Below are 17,775 nucleotides of genomic sequence, written 5' to 3'. Positions count from 1 at the left end.
TCCCAATTTTTTGTGTGCCACACTTTTTGAAATTTGTCCATATGCCAAGTTTTAGTGTGAAAACTACGGACTCTTTTATACATGAAGCCCCTGGACTTTTCCTCCATTCTTCATAATAAATTCTTCAGGGTGGGGTATCAGCTGTGAACAGCTCTGTTTGAGTACAGCCACTCAGATTAAGCTATGGGCTTTGACTGGGCCACTTCCTTGTCTTCACACTGTCTCTGTGTAGCTATAGCTAGACACTTCGGCTCGTTGTCTTGCTGGAAAATAAATGTTCTCTGAAGTTCTCCTACAGATCAAAACAAATTGTCCTCTGGGAAATCACTGCCTTCTGCTGAGAAGCATCTCCACAGCATGATGCTGCCACCAACGTGCTTCACAGTGTGTTTGTGGTGATATGAAGTGTTTGGTGTCTAATACACAGTGTAAGCAGAGCTACTGAGTGATGATGTGAAGTGTTTGGTGTTAGACTTAGTGTCTCCTCTGAGGACCAAAAAGCTCTATTTTGGTCTCATCAGACCAACAAAACTTCTTATTGGACCGTGCAGCCTCCTGCAGGTGCAGTGGGAGGGGCTTCTGAGGAGCTCGTCTTGAATGTCCCACAACCATGTGACCACCAGTCCACTGTTAGACCTCGCTGGTCCTTTATACTAACATCACTGAAGACAAAGTCACTGCTTTCAGGTGACCTCTATTCCACTCATTGTGAATCTACCAGCACCAACTGACTGGACCTGTTTTTAATTGCTTTTAGTCACTCTGTAGGGGGTGAATATTTATGCAATTATTTGTTTTACTTTAATGTTTTTCCCCACATATTTTTATTTAATGTTCATTATTTTGTAGAAATCAGTTTTCACTTTGACATTTTGTTTTTCTTTGTAAAAAAAATTTTTTGTCAAAAAAGCCTAATGTAAAATATCCAAAGGGGTTGAATACTTTTTATAGGCACTGTATGTCTGCATGAAGCAATGTTAAATATTAAATGTAGTGTAAGCTGTCAGCATGCTGATGTTTTATTACATGTATAAACCGTTGAACCTCTCCCAGTATGAACAGGTCAGCTCTGGGCTGCTGTGGTTCTGTAATGGTTCCAGCCCTTCAGTCTCTCTCTACTGTTCGTTTGTCTTAATTGCTTTAGCTTATTGCTGTTTTCACCGCATCTTCCCTCCTCTTCCTCCTTCAGTACACACACACACACACATACACACACACGCACACACACACACGCACACGAGTTCTTTGTGCAAAACAAAAGGCCGCTGATCGCTTACTGAGGCCTACAGAAAGAGTTAATTCCTACTTATTCTTTTTTCTCGTTATGGAAGGTGTGTGTACTGTGTGTGTGTGTGTTGTTTTGAGATTATATCTGACTAGGGTGCCTGTCACTTGCTTAATGTCTTCGGTTCTGGCAGTGTGTGTGTGTGCGTGTGTGTGTGTGGAGAGAGAGGAGAGGATACATGTTTTGGGGGGGGGGATGGGCGCCTCAGGTTTGGTACACAGGGTCTCCCACTTTATCTGGCAGGGACCAGTCGGACGAAGGGAGAAGGGGGGGCGGAGGTTGAGAGGTTAAGAGGAAAAGGGGTGTGGCTTGAGTTACTGTCCTTCTCACTGTGTCTTACTGTGTCTTTCTCCCCCCCAGGCCCTCATTGACAGGGTTTCCTTTGGCCGAATGCAGGGGCGGAGTCCACAGAGATTGAGCAAAATCAGCCCTCCCCTCCAGTTTGCCACAAATTACTCACCCTGCTGCTGAAATTAGAAATGCGCAGTCTAGTGGCCAAGTTCACCTAAAGACACAAACAGCCGCCTGTAGTTGAGTTTCTAATTGATTAAAAACACAAGTTGTGCATTTTGGTCTTGTGAAATACTTGCAGTGAGTCTTTTAACAGTCGTGAGCATGCAGGAGATGATAAATGGCTGAGATCAAGTCCACAGTTTCACTTTCTAGGAGGACTCAGAACAAACCAGGAAGTATCTGAACTACTTCTGGTTCTCTTTCCTTTTCACTTGAATTTGTAAACTTTTACAAACCATCCTACTGACGATTAATATAACCAAGGTAGACATGATTTATTATAACCCAACAAGTTCAGCAGAAGTCTGAAATGCTGACACTGATGTTGGAACTGCTAGTTTTTATAATCAACAGCTGTAATATTGAAAAGTTTATTTCATTTAGTAATTCAATTAAAACATATGATTCATTTTCTTAAATGACACATGCATAGATTCTTCACATACTGAAAGTGAAAAAATAAAGCGGCTAATTTCTTTAGTCTTTGTTGCTATATTTAACAACTTTTCAGACAAAAATATCAGAATTAGCAGTTGAGGCTTTTCAAAGATCAGTGATCGGCCAGAAAACTGCATCTCTGATTATTTTAGCAGAGCTGAAATATATCTCTGGTTGTAATGAATTTATATGAGTTTTACTTTTTGAACTGAGTTAGAATATAGTTTTTGATATTGTTTTGCAGGCACCTTTGTGTCTAGAGTGGGTAAAGTATAATAGATGTCTGTCTCGTGCTTTTCTTGTTAAGTAACTTTAGATCACAGGGACATAGAAATATTCCTGTTGTTTTTACTATAACTGGAACTAGAGGCTCTGAGGTGGTAATGGTAGCCACCATGGCAAAATGTCAAGTCATGTTTTTTTAGGTTTTCTTAAGAACCTTTCTGTACAAATTTGAATCCCTTTGATGAAACTGCCTGCTTGTGTCAGATAAAACTGATATTTAACAGTTCACCTTTACATTGCTTACCCCATTAGCTCTTGAAATAAACTGCTTGTTATTGTCCCACAGTATAATCAGCAGACGAGTGTTTTTATTTAACAGAGCAGGTATTTCAGTTTTGTGTTGTGCTCCATCGTCTGACTCTGTTGTGTTTGTTTGCAGGAGAGTTTGAGGAGGAGTCCAAGCAGCCGGCGCTGTCTGAGCAGCAGAAGCACCAGCTGAAACACAGGGAGCTTTTCCTGTCTCGACAGTTTGAGTCTCTACCTGCCACTCATATACGGTATGGGTTCATGTGGAGTCAGCAGTTTAACACTGAAGGGAAACACATTCTCACCAGAAACACACACATCCAATCCAACTCCTCACTGGAGACGGTTGGTTCTGTCAACTGGTAAATGTTAAAGTTTGCTGGGTTGTCATTTTTCATTCAGGCACACAAATAATCTGGTTTAACACCACTGATTTTAAAATCATCAGCAGACTATAGTTATATAAAGCTGTTCTCTTTTTTTGTGTGCTTTTTTCACATTTAAATGTTTTAGATTATTAAATTAATTTTAAATATTAACAGGTCATAAAGAAAACTTGTGTAAACACAGAAAGCAGTTTTCAAATTATTTCATAAAAGGAAAAAAAAATGTGTGCAAACCAACCTGGACGTCTGGGAAAACCTAATTCACCCCTAAACCTGATGACTCGTTGTGTTGCCCTTAGCAGCACAAATCCAGAGTTTGTGATAACTGGTGCTGAGTCTGCAACATCGCCACTGAGGAGTTTGATCCATGGAGGGGGTTTAAGGCTGAACGACATGCTTAAAATCACACTGCAGCATCTGAAGTGGTATAAAGTCTAAACTTTGACTAGGCCAAACGCACACTTCTGTTTCTTTGTGTTGTCAGTAAGTGCTGGTTTTGGCACTGTCCTTTGGATTCTTCCCTTGCTGCAGTGTGATTTTATTTTTATTTAAGAAAAAGTGCAATCACATTTTGATCATGGATTATAAATAAAATAACTAATTTCTGCTTTAAAACACTGAACAGATGTTATAATTGTATTTGAGGTTCAGAGACAATCAGACTCTTAGCTTTGTCTGTTCTCTTTTCTTTTTTTTGTTTAGTTCATTTCTTTCTTAAAGTGACAAATGGCGAGAAGCTGTTTTAAAATGATGGGGATTTTTTTTTTGTGAAGCTGTATTTCAGTTTCTTCCATGGTGGATGTTTTGACTGCTCCTCTCTGTCTGCAGGGGAAAATGTAACGTCACCCTCCTCAATGAAACGGACGTCCTGGCTGGTTACCTGGAGAAGGAAGTAAGGCTGAGCTTGGTGATTTCTCAGGGCCACCGTGTTCCTGCTGCTCATTTTCTGAAAAAAAAAATTGAGATTAAGGTCAGTTGGTGCGTGCAGCTTTAACCCTTCAACATCTCCTGTCCAGGACTGTTTCTTCTACTCGCTGGTGTTTGACCCTGTCCAGAAGACGCTGCTGGCAGATCAGGGGGAGATCCGGGTGGGCTCTAAATACCAGGCAGAGATTCCTGACAAACTCACTGAAGGTTTGTTTCCTTTAACACTGTGAAAGACAGATGTTTTTATTTTCCTGTGACATCAGATTAAACCTTTTCTTGTTCTAAATCTGTTAGGATTATTAACATTTGTTTTGTTTTCAAAATGCCAGAATAATGTTTATACTTTGGTTTAAATTCAGAAGTTTTCATAGCAGTTGGTAGCGTTCCTCAAGCTTCTTTCAGTAGTTAACTGGAGTTCTGGCCCATTACCGTTACTGGTAGAACTGGGTCAGCCTGGTAGGCCTCCTCAGTCACACACACCTTTCATATCTACTCGGGTTCTCTGGGACAGATGTCCTGTAATGGACACTCTCAAACACTGACTTTCCTGTCCTTAAGCCACTTGTAGCTGATTTGGTGTCATGGTTAGCATTGAGCTTTTTGTCCATCTGTGTCTCAGATGAAGTTGACACCCGGGTCCAGGAGAAGATGGAAACTAAAGTTTGGGACCCCAGCAACCAGCTGAAGGACGCCCAGATCGACCAGTTCCTTGTTGTTGCAAGGTAACACTTCCTCACCATCTGCCATCCTGCAGATAGAACTTGTTGCCATGGCAACTTCCAAGCAAACTTCCATCAATTGGAGACAGAGTTTAGCCTGTAGCATTAGCTGTCAGTGTTAAGCAGTGCAGATCAGACTGCTATGTTTCAATGAACATGTAGAGAGATTGCCATCTGTTTTATCAGAATATGTATTTAACCACCGGGTGAACAGGGCACTGCTGCTTGATTTATCATCTCTATGCTTCTCTTATTTGGTTTGTTTACATCTAGAGAAACTATTTGATTCTGGGGAATCCCTTACAGGTGCCAGTTATAGTGTATCAGCCAAATGCTCCCTCTAGAGGCTGTTTGATGAAGTGTATGCAAAGTAACACCAGAAGCAGTAGAGCAGTATGTCAGGGTGTGATGTGTGCGTGTGTGTGTGTGTGTGTGTGTGTGTGTGTGTTTCAGAGCTGTGGGGACGTTCGCCAGGGCCTTGGACTGTAGCAGCTCCATCCGTCAGCCCAGCCTCCACATGAGTGCAGCTGCAGCTTCCAGAGACATCACACTGGTTAGAGCCAAACCTGCACACACACACGCACGCACACACACACACTTTGCAAACCCTGCAGTCTAACCTGCACATAGACTGCTTCCCTGTGGAACATGTGGTTTCAACAGAGATTACTGGAACTAAGTCTTATGTTAAGATGCATGTAAAAGAAAGTTTATTTCAAGCCTACTTCACTTTTTCCATATTGTCACCTTCATAAAATAATGGCCAAAGTAAAAACAAATAAAAAATCATCACCTCCTTTCTTCTCAAAGATGTATTAGGGGAGGAGAATTGCTTTTAGCAAAAAAAAAAATATTTGGGCCATTATTTTAGGAAGCTGACAATATTACACACAGTAACCCTTAATGCCAATGGGAAAAGTTATTCAAAGTAAATTATTATAACAAATAAAAACTTAAAAGATCCCATGTACAGAAGTATGTCCAACCTCTCTGTGGCAGCTGTGTCTGTTGGACGTTAGGCCCATTTCTCTTAGCAGAACCTGTCCAACTCCACCAGGCTGGTGGAATGTTGGTACTCGTCCATCTTCAGAAGCTTTCAGAGACGTTCAGTCAGATTCAGATCTGGCTCTGACTCAGCTGGCTCAGTTGGTGTCCTGGATGGATGGTTGTCCTGCATCCATCCATGCTTCAGAGACAGGAAGCATCCATCCTGTCTCTGAGGTCTACAGGCAGCTGCTTTGATTTCCTTCTTGATTCATTCAGCTGTGGAACTTTAATATAGTCAGCTGCGTGCCTTTCCTGTCCGACTGCCAGAGTCTAGCACAGGCAGAATCCAGTTAAACTGCAGAAACATGTAAAGGATGATCAGAGGAAATGGGAGGCACCGGAGCTCAGCTTGGAGCTTCATGGAAAAGGTTGTGAATGCTTTTTAAAAATCTAAAATCCTAAAATCTCCACATTCTGAAAAACTTCTCCATGGCAAAATCCACTTGTGTGTGTGGGTGTGTGTGTGTGGGCGTGTGTGTGCGCGTGTATAGCTTAGTGCAATAGAAAGCTGTAGTAATGACATCCTAATGTTCTCTGTTGCGATAGTTCCATGCCATGGACACATTGCAGAAGAACAACTACGACCTGGCCAGGGCCATGTCCACGCTGGTCCCTCAAGGGGGCCCAGTGCTCTGCCGGGACGAGATGGAGGAGTGGAGCGCCTCAGAGGCCATGTTGTTTGAGGAGGCGCTGGAAAAATATGGCAAAGACTTCAACGACATCCGTCAGGACTTTGTGAGCTCTCCTGTCTGCAGTGTGATTTGCAGAAATCTACTGAGGTAACTAACGATTTATTGTTTCCTGATCACCAGCTGCCCTGGAAATCTCTGGCCAGTGTAGTCCAGTTTTACTACATGTGGAAGACTACCGACCGCTACATCCAGCAGGTCTGTCTTCAGCTAGTCACACAACAGAATGACACCTGAAACATGAGTTCACCCCTCATCTGGATGTTTACCAACCATGAATGTTTTCCTCAGAAACGACTGAAGGCAGCAGAGGCAGACAGCAAGCTCAAACAGGTCTACATCCCCACCTAGTGAGTATCAGCTGCTACACACAATATCTGCTTCCAGCTCCAACCTTCTCACAATAACTTCCTGCTGTTCTGTGTGCTCCAGCACCAAACCCAACCCCAATCAGATCATGATGCCAGGCAGCAAGCCCGGCCTGAACGGAGCCACAGGCTTCCAGAAGGGACTGAGCTGTGAGAGCTGCCACAGTAAGGGGACACACACACACACACACACACACACACACACACACACACCTCCCGATCCTCCAAGACGCTCTTACACATTTATTCACGCTACAACCACAAATTGCTTTGGATTTTCTGTAGCAGAGCAGCTCAAAGTAGTGAATTACTGAAGTGGAACTGAATGGACGTCTATTTACACAGCACCATTCATGGACAGCGTTTACTTTAGACCTATCGCAAAAACAAAGCAATTGTTTGTTTCAAACATTTCATTAGTATGATTGTTTGTTCAAAAGCTGCTGTAAACAAGAATGTCTTCAGTCCGGATTTAAAGGAGTCAGCAGCTTCTGAACATTTCAGGTTTTCAGGGAGTTTGTTCTGCATCAGAGGAGCAGAAAAACTTAAGATGAATTCCCACCAGCCCGGTTATTTAACTCCAGTCCATCTGCCTTGAAATCCGCTTCATTTTCAAAGGTGTGAGTACGTAATCAAACTCTGATGCAAACCTAAGAAAAACAAACTTTACAAACCTCTGTCTCGGTTTGTTTGAGTTGCACTCTGGTGAAGTTCGAATGCAGATGTGAACATCAAGCAGACTAGAGACCGCTCCAAAAGTAGGAAGCTGATGATTCAACATTGCATTCTGGGTAAATACAACCAAAACAAATGGGTAAGTGTAGCGCTAGCATGAGAAGTGGCTCATGGTCTTTAACCAAAGGCACAATAGAAATTCTATAACCTCTAAAATTTGACTCCACAGCATTTTTGTTTCCATTTGGTGGAGAAGGAAGTTGCACTCTGTGTCTTCTTCAGAGGTTTTCATGTTGTTTTCTTTAGTGATTGTTGGTGTAGCACCACCACAGGTAAGGAGGGGAACAGGTTGTCTAAAGAATTTGGTTGGTTTGACTCGGCGCAGTGTGAAAGTTTTCTACAGCAGCTAAAAATGGAACAAATGTTGTCAGCGTGGGTCACACCTGGCCTGCTACTCGGGGTTCACTCAGTGCCTCGTGGAAAAGCAGCAGAATTTTAGGATCTATTCTTTGGCAAACAGGAAGTTGGTGCAATGATCTGAGAGCTGGTTCTGGATTGATCCAGTTTCCTGGTTTCGGTCAGCAGCATTTTAGATGAGCTGCAGAAACCGGTAAAGACTGTTGCAGAAATCTGACCTACTGAATGTAAAAACATGCAGCAGGTTTACAGTATCCTGATTGTGAGGCTTTCTGATATTTCCTCTTTATAGATGATGAGCTTGTGGTTGTAATGGGACAAAATGTGAAAAGTTCGATTGCATCAAAAGCATTTTTTATTAGAGATGTACCAATAAAATATTCTCAGCTAGTCAGCCATTTGAAAGGTTTGTTTCAGTTTATTTTTACATGTTTGACTAAGTTAGTCAACTGTTTGGTTTTGTCAGTTTCAGTTTCTTTATTATTTATTTTCCATTGGCTGTTCTACTCCTAATTGCTCTGATGGAACAATTTCAGTCGTGTTGTTTTTACATGTTTAATTAAGCTTGTGAAGCTATTGGTGGATTTCAGGCTGCTGTCCTTGTGCAGAGTTACTACATAAATTTACACTTCAGTACGTTTGTGCCTGTGTTTTAAAAACATTTTTAAGTCAGTTCAGCTGTTTTTCTGTATCGGCCGACACTAAATCTCAGTTGTCAGTATCGACAAGTGGATCAGGTCATCCCTGTTTTTTACTAAGCAGTGTGATGCAAAAGCTGCTGCAGAGTTTCTGCTTCACTGCTCTCTAATCAACTTCTGGCTGAAGTATTTCCCTCTAACCTGGAGCTCCTGTCTCACCAGCGGCCCAGTCTCCTCAGTGGTACGCCTGGGGCCCCCCAAACATGCAGTGCAGACTATGTGCTTCTTGTTGGATCTACTGGAAGAAGTATGGCGGTCTGAAGACCCCCACTCAGCTGGAGGGAGCAGCTAGAGTCGGCTCTGTAAGGGAACCACGTTGCTTGTTAAACCTCCTCAGGAAGTGTTTCGTATCTTCATCTTCTTTGCGCTTTGTGTGCAGGAGTCGGGCTCTCGCAGTCACATGACCCGCCAGGAGGTCCAGGGTATGTCACCGTTCACTCGCAACGAGGGCCGAGCCAAGCTGCTGGCCAAGAACCGGCAGACCTTCATCCTGCAGACCACCAAGCTGACCCGCATCGCACGGCGGGTGTGTGAGGACATCCTCCAGCCCCGCCGCGCCGCACGCAGACCCTACGCCTCCATCAACTCCAACGCCGTCAAGGCCGAGTGTATGAATACACACCTCAGCAGGGTTCACACTGACAGATGTGTGTTTGTGACATCGGTCTGAATGTTTGTTTCCTCAGGTATGATCAGGCTGCCTAAAGCCACTAAGTCTCCGTTAAAGAGCAAGGTGATACCTCGACAGTCTCTGGCCACTATAGTGAAGGATTTAGGTGAGTCATGGCACCAGGACATAAAATATCATTTTGCTTTTGCGTAAAACGTAGTTCTTTATGTTTTCAGCTGGGTTTGGAGCTCATGCCACTTAGAACTCTGGAATCAGTTCAGCCTGAACAAACCCACATTTATACCAGTTTTGATTTTTTTAGATCACCTTTCTGTTCGCTAAACACACAGTGATTGTTCCAGTGGTTAACATTCTAATCTGTATGGGAGAGGATCAGGGCCACTGGGGAAAACAAATCTTGATTAAACTTTAATCTCAGAATTCTGAGTTTTTTTTTTTTCTCAGAATCAGAATTATATCCATTTACGGACTATTGTGTAAATTTTGCCTTAAATCTCAAATTTGGGACAGTGTGGATAAAGTTCAGTGGCTTTCAGTCCTCTTTTATACATTTATTTGATGTCTTTTAATAAATATTTTTCTTGCATCTCTGTGGTCCAGCAGGAAAGTGTGTGATTGGCCTGTGTGGCCCCTGCTGTGGCCCCTGCTGTTCCCTGGATGTGTGCAGCTGATCTTGTTCTTGTCCCTGCAGCCATCTCAGCACCTCTGAAGCTGAAGGCCTCCAGAGGTCCTCCAACACCCATCAACAGGAACCAGGCCAGCCAGCCTCGAGTGGCCCAGAGCCTGCTGGGAAAGAGAGGCTTTGAATCAGTCAGTGTTTCTCACAGTGCTGTTAGCATGACGGATACATGTTTAGTGTTAGTCTGCTTAACCTTTCTTCTTGTGCTGGGTGACAGGCGACAGGGGTGCCCTACCCAGCCAATGGGAGGCCGTACACATCAGGCATGAGAACCACGTCCCAGTCGGTCATCAAGCGGCAGAAGGTCAGCCAGGGAGAAGCTCCCAATCCTGTGGTGTTTGTGGCCACCAAAGACACCAGGTAAACGTCACAGCTGATTGGTGTCAGAACCACAGGTCAGCCTTTTACTGACCACCTGGTAAAGAAAAGTGGGATATTTAACTTGAGTTCATTTATTCACTGGAGGAAAATCTCATGTTTTCCTCCTCATATTAAGAAAAAAAAAATGGTTTGATTCCAGTGTCTCATAACTTCTTGATCGTAATCTATGATTTTCTAAGGTGAGAAACAACTGGCTACAAAGCTTAACAGCCAGTTGTATCCATAAATTTCTAAAATCTCTAAATTAATTAGCTATTTTTCCATCCAACTGTCAGGCGAAATTTGAACAAACTTTTAAAATGCTGATCAGGCATGTTTCCATCTAATTTGGAAAGTATTGAAGCTTACTTTCATCAGATGTTGATGCTACGCATGGCTGTCAAAAACAGGAAGTAGAAGTTGCCAACTAGCATGAGCCACACATCTCAGGACAAATTGAGAGTTCTCTGCTCATTTCTGGAAGTTTGGACTTCAGGTCAGCCAGAGAAATGGGAACCAGTTCACTAAGATTACCTGGGAAATGTTTCCATCTCCTCTCCAAAACCACCGCAAGCAAATGTAAGAACTTTTTACAAAACTGAGGAAGTTATTTAGAATTTTGCTGTTTCCATCAACTTTTCCTAACGTGATGCCTCACAATGCGCATAAGAAGCACAGCTATTTCAGAGGACTTCATCATCGACAGAGTGGGATTATGCATCCGCATTATTGTTTTCAACCATTTTGTGTGCTAAGTAATCTGGTCACCATGGTAGCTTGAATTATAGAGATAATGAAAGTTTCATCAGTATTACACCAATAACTAGAGGTTGGCCACTATATGCTGCTTTTTGTGTGAGGAGCTGAATGTGGTCCTGGTGAAGAGATCAGGCTCCTGTTGGTAACCTGCTGCTGCTCTGGTTCCACCAGGGCTCTGAGGAAACACCTGACCCAGTCAGAGATGCGCCGGGCGGCAAGGAAACCTCACTTGCTGGTCCGGATCAAGCTGCCGCCCCCACCCCGCTCCCTGGCCATGCCGCTGCTCCCCTCCAGCACCAGCGAGCCCATCGTCCTGGAAGACTGAAGCCTGGTGGGGGGTGTTTTAAACGGGACATGGGGCTGGGGAGGGAACCGCTGAGGGTTTGTGCTCTGGCTCTGACTTCCAGGCAGCACACATTGCCATAAAGTACTCTGATCTTTCCTGTTTTCTTTAGTTTTTGTTTCCTTGTTTTTCTCCCTAGACATGTCTTGTTCAGCACACACACACACACACACATGCAAGCACACGCCCACTCACACACACAGATGACAGAATATTTTTTCTTATTTAAAATAAAAAGCAGCTCCACATTTCCATGCTCTCACTCCCAGGATTTGTCATTTTTATCATAAATCCTGGATTACTAAACAGCCCGTTTTATTACGTTTTACAAATGTATAATTTAAATTCTGATATTTCTCACCTCAAAACAGTGATAATGATGAAGCACATTTTGATTTTCTTCTGCATCTGGTATGTTTTTGTAAATAGATTTCTCTCCGTGTCAGCCTGCTGCTCAGCGCAGCGGACAGCTGTTCAGTCCAAGCGACCTGTCGTCATTTCAGTTTGATCCGACGTTCGGCTTCCCATCAAAGGAACGGTCTGAGCTGGGCTCGTTGGTAACCGCGTCACCTGCCGCATTGTTAGTTTAGCTTTTAGGTTGTCGACTTCAGGTGGACAAGAGAGCCAAAAAAGAGCATCACCGTTAACCCCTCACATAACATCAGATTGAATAATGCTGATTTTTTATGCAACCTGTCATCTCTTCTAAAAAGATTAAGCAGCAATAAAAAAATAAAAAAAAAACATTATTTTATTTTTTTTATTTTTAGAATGTTGATCAGGAAGTTCTTCATGTGGCTTTAAGTCTCTTCTGAACAGAAGCCAAGTTTCTGATTGGGATTCGGGTGTTTTGGAGACCACCACCTCTACGCTTTTATCTCCCCAGTTTGTCTTATTCAAAGGGCGAACGCTGAAAGGAAGTTGTTCATTTGCTGTTTGAGTATTATTGAAATATCCACGGTATCTGGGTATTACATCGGTTTTACACGTTTGGTCCCAATGTGGACTAAGTTTGTTTTTTTTTGTTTTTTTTTTAAATACTTAAAAAAGTCTAGAGTGTAGTTTGTACAAAGCCATGTAAATTAAAAAAGATTGGCTCCTTTTTTAAAAGAAAAAAAAAAAAACTGGAAAGTAACTGCTTCTCCATAATGGTGGAGATTGCTCTAACATGCACAAAAATGTCCAGTCAACAGGTTGGGGAGGGGCGACTTTCAGAAGGAACAGGGGCTGATTTTTGTAAAAGGAGAGACTAACATGCCACAATAAAAACTTTTCTCAAGTGTTTTTTTTTTTTTTTATTCCGTCTGTATCCTTAACTGTATCTTGTTAAGAAAAATAAAGATTTTCTTTTTCTTTGTGTTCAGACCTGCTTTAATCACAGCTGGTTTTCTCTTCATCTTGTAGACATACATTTTTAGAACTGTCAAGCTTAACTGTCGCTTTGTAATTTTTTACTGCAGCATTAAAAAACTCCCCGGCAGAGGTTTGTGATGCTGTATGTTATATTATTAATCCAGTACCTAGTAAAAAACAGGGCCAGGGTCACAAATATGGTTTATTATATAAGTTTGATATATCATCAGACTTCTCACCTTAGGTGTTGGTGTGTTTTTTTTCCCCCTTTCAGTCATTTTGTTTAGACCTGGAGCAAAATTTGGACAAAGTGTCTACAAATTAACGATGGACCCAATAGAAAAACAAATCAATGTGCTTTTTTTCCTAAATAAAGTGAAAGAAATTATGACGTGAGAGCAAATCAAAATAAAATGCTTTTTGAGATTCAATACAAAATAACATTTCAAGGGGAAATCTGAAACATATAGTATTGATCTTATTGATCTGATCCAGACTTGCTATCAGTTTATCTATAAATCCGTCCACCAGTACTCCCCAGAGAAAACTTCATTAGCTATTTTGTGTTGGTGGGTAGAATATCAGGCATGTTCTGTTATACAGTTCTGATGAAGAATTCTCTTTAGACAGAGAAACTTCTCTCCTGTATGCAAAGGAGGATGTTGATTATCTATGATGTTCCCATAGATAATCAACAGCTACTCCTCCCTGATTCATCTCTTTCCACGCTTGTCCCCACCTACTCCACTCTCCCAACTCATTAACTCTGCCCGGTTTAGATCAGGGCTTTGCAATCTTTACAATCCGAAGAGCTATTTTTTATTTTTTTTGTCTTGGCTAGTGCTGAAATAAAATTGTGTTGCACAAAACATACTCAATCCTTCAAAGCCAGAGAGCTTTGTTACCTACAAGTTCTCCAGTCAGCTGACCTGCTTTCCATGTCATAGTGGGTTGAATGCTTCAATCGTTTCATCAGTGTTCTCAAACATCATCAGCTCAGCAGACCCCACACATCCTGGACAAAAACATTTCAGACTTTTACCTGAAGCGTTTACAAAACCAGAGACAGTTTCTTTCCCCGGCGGTCTCTGATCAACACTAAACAGTCAGATTAATACCATGCATAATTAATTAATGCACATCTGCATGAATTAAAAGTATTAGCCTAACGGATGTTATTTTCAAATGGTACTTTTAGTCTTACAAACAAGTCTCATCATAAAGCATATTTCAGTTTTCTGAATATGACTGAGTCCTAAATGATACAGTAAAGCAGCTGCAATATGTATGAAAAAGCAGGAGGAAAGAATGATGATCTCAGCTTTGAGATAAACTGCTTCACTGCAGAGAAAGTAGCAGATCATTTTGTGAGGACGTCTACCGGATTCCATCTGGAGTTTTTTCCAAAGGACATCTCTCAGGAGGGAGGTCCAGGAGTCTCTTAGAAGTCATGGGAAGGACTGTGTGTCTCTTCTGGCCAGGAGACATTGTGGTAGGAATTATGACTAGCTGGAGAATGATGTTGGAGAGACGTCTGTCTGGGCTTCTGAGCTTTCTCTTATTGTTTTGTTGTGTTTCACCAGGTTACTCAAATCCACTTTACAATTATCAGGATTTTAAAAACATGCTTTCCTTAAGTTTTTAATCGGATTGATACAAGATAGAATTCATCAGGAGTGGCTCATTTAAATAATTTAGACTTCATCTTAGACTTATGTTAATAATCCTCAAAAACATGACAGTGAAAATGGCAATGAAATGTCATCTCTGGGCCTCTGGAGCACACAAAAACACAAATGTGCCTATAATTACATATTACATAAATATAAAAATAATATATTGCTATGTAACTTAGCTTTTTCAAACATCTTTAGGAAAAACAAATAGAGTCTTTTGTCTTTAAGTTCACATTCATAAACTACTTAAAGAAAACTGAAATAGAAACACTGAATAAGAAAATAGACTTTTTTTCTTTTTTCATGTGGACTCTTTTGTGTCTTTAATAAAGCTGATGATGATGATGATGATGATGATGATGATGATGATGATGATGATGATGATGATGATGATGATGATGATGATGATGATGATGAAACACCACCAGAAAAGGTGGTGAAAGTTTTTCTGATCGCAATGGTCCTTCATGATGACGCTGCTGGGGCGTGATTGGCTGCTGGACTTCTGCACACCTGATGTTCATTTAGCATGAAGGCAGGAGGTGAGCACTTATTTAAAAGACAAACTCAGGCAGGGAGTTGAAGTCATCCAGGTTGTCTTTCCTCCAGATGTTGCCCTGTACCACTGCCACCAATCACAAGTAGTTTGCAGTCATGTTTGAGGTAAGACCGGGCCTTGATCAGCTGATGGTGTTGGAAACTTGAGATTTAGCTTTAGACTTTATCTTCATAATGTTTGTGGAACACAGAAGGATTTTCTATAACTTCCCCTATACTGCTGGACCAGATTAGCAATTGCTAAACTATTAATCAGATGTTTGCACAAGTATTTGGCTTAATCACTTTACTGCTGTTTGGGTGACCTTCTTTAGAGCAGATGAAGCTGAAGGGTTTCTGCCTAACCTTCAGTTGGTGACTGGAGTAGGGTTGCCATACCCTGATAGTACAGATCAAGTGTCAGTTGTTTCCAAGCATCTGCATGGTTTAGTCAGTCCTAAGGAGCCAGTATCCTGCATGGCCTGTTGGCAGGCTCATGCAGAACTTTGACATACTGAGGTGTCCAAGTTCATTTGAATCAGCTGTGTTTGTGCAAAGACGTAATTAAACCAGTAGGACTCTGGCCCTAGAGGACTGGAGCTGGACACCCAGGACTTAACTGAGTACTGTGGTCTCTGGGAAGGCTGCAGTTTGACTTTTTGACCAGTTATTCTTGGCCTGTATAGTTGAACTTGAATACATTTTGTCAAGCAGACATGCATCATTTTCAAGTCTAAGACCTCCCAAAGTATGTGGATGGGTGTTGTAATGTTTTACTGTCTCCTATCTATCCTAGAATAGCAGCAATGATCCATTCCTGCCTTCCTCTCAAGATAAGGACCTGGTAGATGACCTGCTGTGCAGTGATGACTCGGAGGCTACTCGTGACACTAGCTTCTCTCTGACCAAAGCCCTGTTGCCCCTGGTGGAGCCCCCTTCCTCTTCCCTTGTCCCCTGGGTCTGCTCCACTCGCTATAAGACGGCCCTGTGCACCAGCTATGCAACCAGTGGTTTCTGTAAATACGCTGAACGCTGCCAGTTTGCTCACGGCCTCCGTGAGCTCCACGTGCCTTTCCGCCACCCCAAGTACAAGACTGAGCTTTGTCGCAACTACCACACCACAGGCTACTGCTTCTATGGAGGTCGCTGCCTGTTTGTCCATAGCCCCACAGAGATGCGGCAGGTCCAACGACACCGTAGGAATATTCCCTGTCGCAAGTTCCTTGCCAATCGGGTCTGTCCCTTTGGCAAGCGCTGTAATTTCCTGCATGTTGAGGATGAGGTGTTGGAGGATGGGTATCCAGCTGCTACTTTGGACCCCAACTCACCTGCCCCTACTGACCAGGTTCAGCCTCAGCGTAAGGTGTGGAAGCCTAAGGGTGCGCTTTGCCACACCTTCAGCACTTTTGGTTTCTGCCTCTACGGTACAAGCTGCTGCTTTCAGCATGGACTCCCCAGCAAAATCAAGACTGCTGACCTCAGCCAAGCACAGTTCCTGTCTCCCCAGCCAACCCCAAGCACTGCAGGTTTACCTTCAATCTCATCCAATGGGTCAACCTCTTCCTCCACATCAACCTCCCCTCGTCCTGCCCTTTCCCCATCCCCAGAGGTCATGGTCCACAATGCCTTCACTTTCTCCAGCCATCACCTGAATGACCTCCTGCTGCCCCTGGCTATCCATCTGCAGCAGCTAGAGAGCACCAAGGGCCAGGAGGTCTGGGACAGCAGAGCACTTTGAGTTTGTGGTCCAAATTAGAATTTGCATGAGCACTAGAAAAATTTTTATTTTCTTTTTTTAATTCCTTTTAAAGGAGGCTGTCTTTACATGTACTTTTTTGTTTTAAACACAAGTTGTTTGACTTGTTGACCAGCAGGTCAAAGAGCTGGAACTGTTCAGTGTCTCTGAACAGAAAGTCTTCCAGCTTTGAGGGTAATTTAACTTTTTAACTGTGGTACTCAAACCATAAGCTGCATAAATGAACTGTTGTAAATAAAACAAATTTTAACAATCACTTCAGCGCTTTGTGGCTTGTGCTCCAAGTTTTGGTGCTGTGTAATGGTTTGGAAGTAAAGTGTGTGGGAAAAATTAGTAACTTTTGCTACAGTCTACAAGGAGAAGCTTGTCTGTGCTGTAGTAGAGCTCCTTTGTACTTCTCTTGGCAGACATGTTTCCATAAAATGAAGCTGAAGAAGTCTACTTAAAAGTCAGGGTTAAAAGAACAGTAAAGTAAACTGGGATCTTTTCCACAGGCCTGTCCTGAACTCAAAAAAATCTTAAACAGTTTTATAAGTGCACATGTTCTTAAACTAATTTACCCTTTCAGTTCAAACATTGCATCTTTGGAGTCTTCCTGTCTTTAGTCCAGGCATTATTTTATTTTTTTTTTTTTTTGTAGGGGGAGCTGGAGGGACACAGGTGAACTGGACTGGTACTTCATAGGTTAGGGCACTGGGCTTAATGGTAATGCACAAGATGGATCTATGCATGATAGGAAATTGTTCTGAGTTACAGAAATAAGGGGAAAATGGATTCCCAGATTCAATGTTCAAGGTTTACCATCATGGTTTGGGGAATTAAAGTGTTTTATGGATTTGAGAAACTGTACATTACAAGTTAAACTTCAAGGTGTTATTCACTGTTGAGGTAAGAGAAGGGCTGGGGAGGACTACTTTGGATAAACAATCATCCAGAGAATGGAACTGTTTACAAAAATCTTTTGGATTCTTCCAAATGAAATGCCAGA

General features: G+C 42.3%; 2 protein-coding genes across 2 annotated transcripts in view; both read left to right on the top strand.

Moving 5' to 3' along the window:
- Positions 1-12,830, top strand: part of mta2 (metastasis associated 1 family, member 2) — a 38,205-nt gene extending 25,375 nt beyond the window's left edge. Inside the window, exons 4-18 of the mRNA XM_044097836.1 lie at positions 2,901-3,018; positions 3,982-4,045; positions 4,170-4,287; positions 4,700-4,802; positions 5,253-5,352; positions 6,393-6,581; positions 6,659-6,733; positions 6,827-6,885; positions 6,968-7,068; positions 8,856-8,995; positions 9,073-9,301; positions 9,380-9,469; positions 10,016-10,134; positions 10,221-10,363; positions 11,294-12,830. Coding sequence (XP_043953771.1) covers positions 2,901-3,018; positions 3,982-4,045; positions 4,170-4,287; positions 4,700-4,802; positions 5,253-5,352; positions 6,393-6,581; positions 6,659-6,733; positions 6,827-6,885; positions 6,968-7,068; positions 8,856-8,995; positions 9,073-9,301; positions 9,380-9,469; positions 10,016-10,134; positions 10,221-10,363; positions 11,294-11,447 — 1,802 coding nt within the window. The 3' untranslated portion in view covers positions 11,448-12,830. The remainder of the gene's footprint in view (positions 1-2,900; positions 3,019-3,981; positions 4,046-4,169; positions 4,288-4,699; positions 4,803-5,252; positions 5,353-6,392; positions 6,582-6,658; positions 6,734-6,826; positions 6,886-6,967; positions 7,069-8,855; positions 8,996-9,072; positions 9,302-9,379; positions 9,470-10,015; positions 10,135-10,220; positions 10,364-11,293) is intronic.
- Positions 12,831-15,043: 2,213 nt separating this feature from the next.
- On the top strand, positions 15,044-17,043 carry cth1 (cysteine three histidine 1). The gene is made up of 2 exons (XM_044097834.1): positions 15,044-15,157; positions 15,828-17,043. Exons 1-2 carry the CDS (start codon positions 15,149-15,151, stop codon positions 16,767-16,769), a joined length of 951 nt encoding a protein of 316 aa, XP_043953769.1. The 5' UTR covers positions 15,044-15,148; the 3' UTR covers positions 16,770-17,043.
- The last annotated feature ends 732 nt before the right edge of the window (positions 17,044-17,775 follow it).

The sequence above is a fragment of the Gambusia affinis genome, linkage group LG18 (genome assembly GCF_019740435.1).
Source record: "Gambusia affinis linkage group LG18, SWU_Gaff_1.0, whole genome shotgun sequence".
NCBI classification, from domain to species: domain Eukaryota; kingdom Metazoa; phylum Chordata; class Actinopteri; order Cyprinodontiformes; family Poeciliidae; genus Gambusia; species Gambusia affinis.
Note: the sequence above shows the minus strand (reverse complement) of the source record. Positions and strands in the feature narration are given on the sequence as shown.